The sequence below is a fragment of the Phoenix dactylifera genome, chromosome 2, assembly GCF_009389715.1.
Source record: "Phoenix dactylifera cultivar Barhee BC4 chromosome 2, palm_55x_up_171113_PBpolish2nd_filt_p, whole genome shotgun sequence".
Classification (NCBI taxonomy): Eukaryota; Viridiplantae; Streptophyta; class Magnoliopsida; order Arecales; family Arecaceae; genus Phoenix; species Phoenix dactylifera.
Window position 1 is genome coordinate 26,155,437 of NC_052393.1, and position 11,117 is coordinate 26,166,553.

General features: G+C 40.1%; 2 protein-coding genes across 2 annotated transcripts; both read right to left on the reverse strand.

Moving 5' to 3' along the window:
• Positions 1-683: 683 nt before the first annotated feature.
• On the reverse strand, positions 684-5,701 carry LOC120110019. The gene is made up of 5 exons (XM_039123980.1): positions 5,492-5,701; positions 3,501-3,853; positions 2,860-2,960; positions 1,768-1,875; positions 684-930 (listed from the first exon to the last, which is right to left on the reverse strand). The coding sequence occupies exons 1-5, from the start codon at positions 5,699-5,701 to the stop codon at positions 707-709; spliced, it is 996 nt and encodes a 331-aa protein (XP_038979908.1). The 3' UTR covers positions 684-706.
• A 699-nt stretch (positions 5,702-6,400) lies between these two features.
• LOC103699161 (growth-regulating factor 5-like) lies at positions 6,401-10,818 on the reverse strand. The gene is made up of 4 exons (XM_039123981.1): positions 10,599-10,818; positions 10,253-10,512; positions 9,122-9,473; positions 6,401-6,878 (listed from the first exon to the last, which is right to left on the reverse strand). The coding sequence occupies exons 1-4, from the start codon at positions 10,670-10,672 to the stop codon at positions 6,401-6,403; spliced, it is 1,164 nt and encodes a 387-aa protein (XP_038979909.1). The 5' UTR covers positions 10,673-10,818.
• Between the last annotated feature and the right edge of the window lie 299 nt (positions 10,819-11,117).

The window sequence follows — 11,117 nt, forward strand, 5'->3', positions numbered from 1 at the left end:
TCTTTTGTGGCCCGGCATTCCGGGGGATGTTTTGTGGACGTCTACTATAGACGCTCCTTCTCCTTTGTTGTCTTTATTTCTTCGACATGGCGGGTTGTACTCAATGTTAGATCTATTTGAATGAGTAGCCGTTTTTACCAAAAAAAAAAAAAAAAAGAATATTGATGAAAAATATCTGGAATAAATTGATTTTTTTAATAAATGGCATAAATAACAATAAGAAGCAGTGGTCCATCATTATATCAGAATGTTGGCACACGATACTGTTTCTCAAAAACTTGCCACATCCCTTCTTAAAGTGCATATAATTTCCTACAATTTTTCAATTTTTCAGGGGGCATAACAGGTACTTGTTATAATTTTAAACAAGAAACACTGAATCATGGAGAGCAAAGACACTTCATTACAGAAAAAAATGTACGTTATTGAATTCAGCGAATGCAGAGTTTTAGAATGATTAGAATGAATCAATAAAAGCACTAGAAAATGAAGTATGTTCTTTCCTGTCCGAGGACACCACTCATGGTGAACATCTAACAAGCATAAGAAGAGAATTATAGTACCTACTACTATAGATAGTTTGATTTATCCAAAGTCCAGATAAAGAATCAGAAGAAAGCTTAGAGCCATATTAAAGTACTAAAATAGTCAACCAATTATCCAAACTTTAATAATTTATAAAAGATTATTGAATGTAATCTTAATTTTAAGAATGGAAGAAGGAACTTGTTCCCAAAAAAAAAAAGTTCCCCGAGAAGCTTTTTTCTACGAATAGTAAGAAATACAACCACAAATAATATATAGTCACCTGATGAATAGGGATAGATAACTGTAAGGCAGATTGACAGCACCAAAGCCAGATACACAGCCATGACGGGTCCACGCCTATTACACCAATTCTGCTAACTAACTGAGGCATTGTGAAGAACCCTAGAAAGAGAATTAAGTCGGACTGCATGAATTCATGTAAAACTAAATGCATTATCAAGATTAACATAGAGTGTGAATTACATGAGACATCTAGAGCAATAAAATGTTGCAACTGAATTTCTTTCTTGATATATGCATGAGAATATTACGTAAATAAAGTTACGACTGATAACAAGATACTGTACGTACAAAAAAAGATGCTTCAAAAGGATATACTGGAGGATCCAAAAAATGTAAGGTTAAACATATCAAGAAGAGGAATCAGTTACAGCTAGCAAAGCTGACAACATGCATGCTGCAGTTAGATGCTGCCATGGTTTCTGCGCCAATGTTTGGAATCCAGAGGGAACAATTGTATTAGCATATCCCAGCTTATGGAACCAAGCATGCATTCTAAATACCTTCATCTAGAATTCCTTATGATAAAGATGTAGATATGATATCATGTAAGCTTGCATGGAGATGCTCAAATGTAGAGGGCAAACAGTCAGATTAGCCCATCAAAGCACAACCCTGTTAAAAGGTTGGAATAAAGTTTTAAGCTCAACAGGCCTAAACAATGTTAAAACCTTGTACATCAAATATTTATTGTAAAACACCTAGATTGTTATTGTAATGATGGTGCAAAGGATATTTATGGAGGTTGGAGTGTCAGGACTCCAGGGATGCAAGCTACAGCCAATGTCATGACCAAGTCCAGTGGGCTATGTTATCAGCCCCATTACTCCTAGTAGAAAGCTCAGTAACTAGGCCAATAAAACTGAAAGCCATAACAAAGAGAGTAGGTTTTAATCAGATAGCCTCACCATATGTGATGAAAAAAGATTTCTGTCAAACCTTTTTCTGGAGAAGGCATCGGAAAGTGAATTCCCAGTCGCCAAAAACCATAAAGAAATGCCAGTAAGAATAAGAATGCTCCAAGTGCAGCTCGTTCTTTCCTCACTCCTGCAACCAGAAAGGTAAATTACTTCATCCACTTGATAACGAAAGCAGTCAAGAAAGATTTGAAGACCCACTTTATTCTTTCGACCCACTGAAAACATAGCCTTGCACTTGAAAGGCATGCATGGCAAAATTACAGTACTAAGCACATCAAAATTACATATGAATTTAAATCAAAACATACAAGCCTTAAGTTAGTAGGATAACAAGTCTAACTTTATATGAATACAAGCCAACAACACTACTGTGGCAAAACAGTTTATTAACTCTTTTGGCATTTGCAAGTTTCTCACTTCGTTCAACATGAAATCACCAAGCAACTTATGATGAGAGATTTCTGTAGGACTTCTTGGAGGTCAACTTTAATTATCGCCTTCTCCTGTAGACTTCTCGTGATTAATTGGTTTGCATTGCTTTTAGCACTTTGTAAGTATCATTTGCCATCCTCTCCATCTACGTTTACGCATTTATAATGCAGGACAATAATTTTATTATCTCAAAAGGTGTGGAGGTTGAAGAAACCAACCGTCTCCTTGTTAATTGAATGCTAGCCATTTATGCCAATGTCGTAATGGAACTAGGCAACTAGCCAGTTTAGAAGTTGTTATTACTGAGATCATGGCAGGTTTAACATCAGCTTCTGGCAAATTAATAAGATTGTGCTTATGGATCTCCAAATCAATTAGATAACAATGGCTTCTCCACAATCATCTATCATTTCACTTCTATTACAACACCAGGAGTGTCCAGTCACTAAGCCCTCAAAAGACAACTAAGAAGATCTATCATTCGGAGAGATACATACAGACAATTAAGATAATAGATACAACTCATAGTGTTTGCAAAAAAATAGCTGCTAAGGTTTATCATTCCAAGAAGCAAGCATGAACAGCTAAGTAAAAGTTAAAGATGATTTTAACTTTAAAAAATCATTAATAGGAAAAAAAAGGTGATTTGGGGATTAAGAAGTGCCAGAGAAAAACATACCGCTGTTACCAAGCATCAAAAAGCAATGGTAATATGGCAATATGAACACTAACAACATTATCAAACAGAACAGGTCAATCTTCCAGTTGAGCCATCTAGCCCTGCAACAAAAAAACACCAACCTTTTTCTTAATCACTGGACTTAGCACCTTCAATCTAAAATCACTTGCTTCAAGTAAAGAAATTAGTTATCCCAAAGCGTTACACTTCAAAGTCACAACTCAACCCATAAAAACTATAAATATCAAATGCAACCCATCAAAGCCAAAAGCTCAAATAGCAAAATTTATATCACTAGTACAAGCCCAGATCAAACCCAAATAAAACACATTTCCAAACCCCTCAGTCTAAAATAGAATCAACTAGTCTTCTAGATAGAGAGTTCCAACAAGGCAGCAAACTGTCACTCCTCACAAGCACGATTCCCAATTCAAAGGAGAATCCCTGGAAGAAATACTATGAAAATGGAACCCAAGACCAAATATTGACCAATCGAACTCCAAAGATCTCCCCAAATTTGACCAAATCACAAACCCTAGAAAGAAGGAATGAAGCCCCGCAGCTCCAACACTAGAGAATGAAAACCCTAGCATTTTTAATTGGATCGAAAGGAAGACGGGGGGAAGCAATCGAGAGCGTACTCTTTGGAGAGGACCGGGAGGATCTCGAAGAGGACGAGCTGGAAGAGGTTGCAGGAGAAGGCGAAGACGAGGCTGAAGAGGATCTGGACAAGGGCCCGCTTCTCCTCGTACTCCTTGTATAGCCTTCGGTTGAGGAACCACAGCCCCGCCCACCCGAGCAGGCCTAGCGATCCCACCACCACCGTCCCCTCGTAGATCGTCCTACCCCACCCCCATCTCCGCCGCGGCCGCCGCCCGCCACCCCCCTCACTCTCTCTCTCTTTCTCTCCCCCACACACTCTCTTCTCTCCTGGATCTACTGATCTCCACCGCTGACCCGTGAGGAGGTTTTTTAGTTTGTTTCCACCTTGTCTCTGGGCATTTTAAGCAGCTTCCTCTATTCGGTTTGCCATGCCTTTCAGGAGGTGAGACCGGTGATGAGTCGGCGCCCCGGCCGGCCTCGGTGATAAGGAGTGCATGTGGCTGCCGCGGGATGCTATCGGGTCGGGTCGCGGGTTCCGGCGAACACAAACCCAGACCCATTTAAAGGTTATATCTAATAGGAACTCCAAACGATAATTACATGAAGTTTTTTTTAAAAAAAATTAAATTCTTAAGTAGTTACTAGCCGTTAGAAACTTCTACAATATAAAAAAAATATGTGGAGAGTTGCATTATTTCTTAAAATATTCATATACAATTTTTGAACTCTGTAGAGTTGCATTATTTCTTATGTATGATATATTTGGACTCTTATAAAGTCATCAAAATACAAAAAATAGTGACTAACTTACTTATTTCTCCCGACTTGTTATCCCTAAAAATATTTTTCCTATTCTGGTGTTCTTTTTTGACGGCGCTCCCTTCTATAACTTCCCTTCTACACTAGGTTCAATTCTTGAGAGAGAAATTTTTGAGGACCATGTCCTTATTAGATTTAAGAGAGAACCAATTTTATGGAGTAGATGAAAGCTTATAGCTCTTTTCACTCTTTTCAAAGTACTAGCATGCGATGTATGTGCAAAGAAACCACTTTAAGATGAGAATATGGCCGCACTTTGTATTTGGGCACAGTGGTTAGAAGAAGTGAAACACGAGTACGTAGACTAACTTAAAAGAGACACAGCAGGTATGCATGATACCTCAGAGTCCAATACGACGTGATCTGAGGCTAGATTACAAGACTTTCGATCCCATGTATATAAGGGGGGAAGGAGAGTGTGCCAACTTTTCAGAGACTTAATAGTTTTGGGAAATACGATTGAATAAAGACACCCAGGAAACTATCATCGTGGAATACGACACAGATGCACGTATATAAATATATTTTAGGATAAATGCACATCCAAGATATCTCTCCATCAAGGAAAGCCTAGCACTAAGTTATCTATTGATTCATTTATTATTAACCTAGGATCCTCTGCGATGCACGTTTTGTACCGTAGAGAGCTCACAACCCTAAATGGCCATCGTATCATTCGATCATGAAGATAAATAGTTATTAAATATAGTATAGCGTACACTACATAAAATGCACCGTGAACAATAGACAGCACCCGTCCTATTTGATAGCCATTCGTCTCTATGATTGAATGATGTAGACGGCAGCTATCTACATGTACCGCAGGGGATCTAGAATCTTAATTATCAATAATTTGCTCATGCCAACCATTGCACTTTCAACAATGAAAAAGGAATTCTCATCACATGATCAGGCTCTCCAATGGCATATTGGTTGCAACAGTCTATGATCATATGTCCATCATGCATGCCCCCGTCAGAGACTTTTAGGTAAAGCAAACCCCATCGTAAGGACTTGCGAACGTGTGTTTAATCCCACACCGATTATTTGCTGAAGAAATTTTAGGTACTTATATAGAACTAAGAAACTCAAAAAATACTTTTTCGATTAATCTTTTTGAATAAGGTCCTAGATTGTAACATTGCATTCTACCTGCCGGTATGCATTAGTGAAGTACACCAGAGTCTGATGGACCCTCAAAAGCCTAAACGTGACACCATAAAGAAGGAGCATGCATGCCAGCGATTGGAGAAGCAATGAGGAGGGGAGCAGCAATTAGAGGTGTCCCTTCCAGCCTTGTAAGCTTTGGCAGATCTCCATCATCTTTCCTTTTCCTAAAATCTCTAGTTTCATCACTGTAACTTCTGTTGTTCCAATTCAAACTTCCCAAAGTTCCATGGCGATAAAGACCAACCGGCATGGCAAAGGCCTTTAATCCCACCCAACACAGATCATATTGAAAGCAGTCAGGCCTAGACCATAGACACCCTTTTTTTTCCAGAAAGTTTGTGGAAGTAGCTGCACTTTGGCCCCACATATTTCAGTGGAAGGGAATAGAGAGGCAGGATAGCAACAAAAGCTGAAGACACAGAACAACCCCTGTAGCCGAGACAAAACAACATGGTACTAAAGATCATATTGGTACTATTGCCTGAATTTGAGGAACAGAACTTGGGAAAACTTCCAGTGCAACCGCGCACTGACGCAGAGCAATTTGACTGCTGCCCAGGTTTCACATGTTCAGACTAGAAAACCACATTCCAGTAGCTTTAATATCTCCAGGCAACTGGATTCCAAAACTAACTTGCATTAAGTTTTCATAAGCATTACAAGCTATATATATTAAAAGATCACACGAGTTTCAATCCCAAAAAAAAAAAAATCAATGTCTCGACAGCAAAAAATCAAAAGCATAAAGAGGATCTCAAAATACTGGCTATTAAACCAGAAGAGGATCCCTGGCCATCAAGCAAGTCTCCCGACCAACTTCGCAGCTGCACATGCATGCCCACCACGAGACTTTCAGTCATCTGGAATGACAAAAAAAGTAGAATGAATCGGTAAGCTTGCTAAATGAGTGCAGAACAAGGGATGCAGCCTTTAGTATTGAGACATACCATTAGGGGATCTGGAATTGGTGGTGGAGAAGCCAGAGGATGTCATTCGGCATAGAGATTGAGAGTTGGGTTGTGGAGAAAGAATTCTGGTTGGTCCTCTCATCTTCAAGGTCAGACCACATATCCCGTGTCCTAGGCCACTCATCGAAGAAGGGTCGGAGCGATCGGCTTTCATGCTTCGCAGGTTCTGACCCAAACTCACTACTGAAGAAAGCATGCTGCTGCTGCTGCTGCTGCTCTGGCTTTGACAGAGAGCTAATGGAAGCCTGCCGCGGATCTTGCAGTGCTGGAAACTGAAGATTACTGCTCTGCAGAGAAGAGTTGTTCCTTGCTTTGAAAAGAGGAAGCGATGACATCGGAGATGGCATGAGACGCCATGAATTGTCCAGGGAAGAGTCAACTCCAAGGCCCCCTGTACTTTCAGAAGCTTCAGAAAAGAGACTATGCTCGTCCAAGTCGCCTTTCGTTCCATATGGGTACCTGAATTAAAGAAGCAGATGAAAAAGGGTCGGTCGCAGACCGCATTTCTTTGATACAAGCCTCTCAACCATTAAACTTGTAAAATGTTTAAATGAAAAGGCATTAGGAATTCAAATTCAGAAATTCAAGTCTAAAGAGTGCTGCAGCAGAGTGCACTGTGATGATATATATACGTCATATGTCCATTACCAACCTAAGCATTTCCTAGACAATATTCGGGATTGCATTTACAATTATCAGACAGAAATCCTTCACTTGTTATTCAAGGTTGCCTGCCGCCCTAATTTCAACAGAGTAACTCAAGCATGATTCTAGTTGAACTAAACCAAGCTTCTCTTGCTGTTAACAAGACGATAGAAATTTGATGATCTGAGAGACACTTAAATATATGTAATGTAACCATGCACTGGATGCTGCAAGCTTGGAAAGAATATCATGGATTAGTTCAGGTTACGAAACTAAGAGGGTCGTTTCCTCATGCAAAATTATGTCTTTCATAAATTCATATGCAGCTCCATGAAATCCTCAATAACTAAAACCATCCATGCTTAAAGATAGCGATACAAATAATAGATAATAGACATCTTCGATGAATATGCTTAGCCAACATAAATATTTAGACAAGACATTAGTTGCAGAAACATATTATCGACAAAACAATAAAAGCTTCTTGGATGAACTTGTAACAATTAACCGACCACAATATGATATCAATAAAAGATAAGACACTTTCAACTTACAAATGGAACCTAATGCAATTTATTATTACCTAGTATAGGAGGGAAAATATCAATAAAGAGCAACTTTCCAATTAAATTGAGAATCCAAAGATTCATGAAAGAGTAGACGAGATGATCTTACATAAAAACCGAACCTAGAAAGAAACTGATAAATTTGCAAAATATAATATAAAACACCAAAAAGGAGTGCCAAAGATTAATCACAAATGAATCACATGAGGCTGCTTTACTGCAAAATGATTGAATGGTTGTTACTCACCCTTGCCAGGCGGCTGCAAATAGAAACATACAAGGGACAGTAGACCACTACCGGAAAGTTAAACAATGTAAAAGGTCCCTTCTTTAAAAGTAACACTACATTGCAAAATACCAAAGCATCCCAGTTTCTGTCTGTATGCTCATCATAGTATGCAGAACTAGCTTAATAGGCTATATGATGCTATCTTATAACAAGATTTCACATGCAAGCACTAAGGATTTGTGTTCACATAACACATAATTACACTGTTGAGGACGAGAAAGCTTAAAGTTGCCTGAGCAAATGAAACCTGAGATGAAATAATAACAAAGAAAGCTTAAGCATGATCATTTCTAGCAACTTATAGCACAACGTATATGGAAAAGATGATTTCAGTTAAAATAAGAATCATTACCAATGTGGACTACTTCTTAGCTTCTCCACTTAGTAAAGCCAATTGTGCCATGATTACAATGATTCTATTTAAGTTAGGTATTCCCCCAGGTAGTTTGAAATGACTAAGAATCCTCGGGCAAATACATATGCATTCATTACATTCTGTAATCATTTCCACAAGAGTTACCTATATATCTTTAGTTCTTGGATATGCATGGGAAGAAGAAAAACCTTAAAGCTTGAAAAGCTAAGCCTATTCAAACTCGGAGCTTGCCCCATAACAATTATATTTTGGATCTTAATCAATACTAATCTAGCTTTCTGCAAGAATGTCTCTAAAGACTTAAAAAAACTAATTAACTAAAGCTGCAGAAAACAGAAAACCAAAGCACCAAACTGGAAAACAAGTACAGTATAATATAAGCATTTTGTAGATGGAGGACAGGCATCTTTCTAAGACAGTAAGTGGCAGATCTGAACTCTAAAATCCTTCCATCTTTGATGGAAAGCATGTCAAAGTTGGCAAGCAACCTGCTCTTCTCACCCAGAAGCCAGAGCAGAAATTTTAGTCAAGTCTTCTAGATTTATAGCATCTAAACCCATCAAGAATATAAGGTGGCAGAAAAGCTTGTCAGCTCACGGGGGAACAGGAAGATCAGATTAAAGCTTGGCATCTGATGTGTTCCACTTCTAAACAGGAAGATCAGATTAATTCTGTCGAACACCCAAGATTAGAACCTTATACCAATAACAGTGCAAATCACATGGACTCGAACCTTTCTAAGGTTCTCCTCGATTAAGATTGTTAATTTCAGAGCATAAACTATTAGAGAGATATCCACAAAGGGGGAACAGGGAAAGCAGGACACCTGAACTCTTTTCCAGCAATTCCATAGGAACCAGGATAGATTGATAGCTGAGAGGAGCCGGCGCCACTGGGGAAAGAACCCGCAAGAGAGTTCAGGGGAATGCTCAGGGAGCTACCACCACCGCTCCCACCGCTCCGGGCAAGCGATGTCACGGTTGATGCACAAGGGGATTGAGCCTGTGGAGGTGCTTCCACAGGCTTTCTTGAACGGTTGCGGCCGCGATGCATGTGGCGATCGCAGTACTTAGAGTCAGGGCAAGCCCCCTTGGAGCACCGCCACTTCTTCCCATCCGTCCGCCGGCAACGCCAGGGCTCCGGGTCCAGGTCCTTTCCAAAGTAGGGAGAATAACCCACTGAAGGTGATCAAAACACAAATCAATAAATGCGACCCAAAAATTAGATCGAAAACCTCGCTTCTTGATCAAAAAGAAGGTGAAGAAATAAGAATGGGACTTCGACAGGCCGCCGGCACTTCTCCGTCAATAAAGAACGATTCATCAATACGAAACAAACCCCAAAAAAACCTTCGAAAAATGCACATAAAATGGCGATAAGCTGTCGCTCCTGATAACAGAACAGCCCCCAAAACAAACTACCGTGACCCCGGGCAAACAAGGAAAGAGGCAGGCTCGATATACTCCGGCAGCAGTAATAGAAAGCTTTAGTCGCAGTAAAAGTAGAAGACTTCTCAGTGGAAACCACATAAAAAACTCCTCTTTGAACCATTAATAAAGCAAACATATGTAGGGATGGCATCCCATTTTGCTTTGATATGGATCGGAAATCATAGAGATGCGATTGCGATTTCACCGAAAAGAAATCCAATCACAACGAACAATCAATACAATACGAATCAACGAAAAAGTTGCAAAGATGGCGGAGAGCAGAGCAAAGAAAAACCAATAGCAACATCACGTTTTTACCACAAGACAAGCCAAAGCCCCCTCCAATAAACCCTGAAAACATTGCAAAAGCCAATGCAGCACCATTCTCCAACTGAACTCCTAAAAGGAAAACACCGAAGAGAAACGAAAGAGACAAAAAGACCGGAACTTTGCGAACCAGCTTCACAAAACAGAGCGAAAAGAGATCAAAGAACACGAGAACAAAAGGGTCTGAGCATCGCGCTCACAAGCAGAAGCAGAGGGGTGGTGGTAGTAACGGGACGCCACGGACTCGACGCTGTTGCGAAAGTGGCGGACGAGAGTGTCCGGCACGACATTCCCCATTGCCAGGTACTTATAGATAAGCGCCTGGAGTTCCAGCTCCTGCCACTGCGACATCGTGAAGAGCGGCCGTGCCACCGCCGCCGTCGTACTGTTCATCTGCCCCCAGTCCACAGCTCCTCCCTCTCCTGTCCCAATCCTAATCCCCCGCTCCACCCTCTCTCCACTGCAGTAGCAAAAAAAAAGGCAAAAAAAAGTAAAAAAAGAGACGGTGGGGAGAGAGAGAGAGAGGCTCCCAGAGGAGAGACATACCCCAGGGGGCGCCAGAAATGGGCTGGGGAGGGGGCGGTCGCATCGCCAGAGGGTGAGGTGAAGGGTTCCGCCATTTTGAGATAGCGGAAAGAAGGGAAGCAGAAGAGAGATGACAGAGAGAGCGAGAAACGGACAGCCCTCTCTGTCGCAGGGACCGAGGTGTGCCTTTTATGGAAGCTCAGCCGCTCCTCCCTTGGGGACAGTTTCTTTCTTTCTTTCCTTCTTTCTCTCTTTTTTTTTTTTCCTTGTCCTTGTTTTTAATTCTCTCTCCCGATGGTGATACCACATTACCACTGCATTTAATGCAACTTTATCCCTCCTCTTTCTCTAACGCCGTCACCACCCAGATACTCTGAGGCCCCATTGGACGTAACTGTTATAATATAATATTTATATACTATAGTATAATAATATAATTTAATTTAATTTTATATAATATAACATATCAATATATTATAATATAATATAATATAATATTTATTATATAATATAATAATAAAAATATAAAATATTATAATT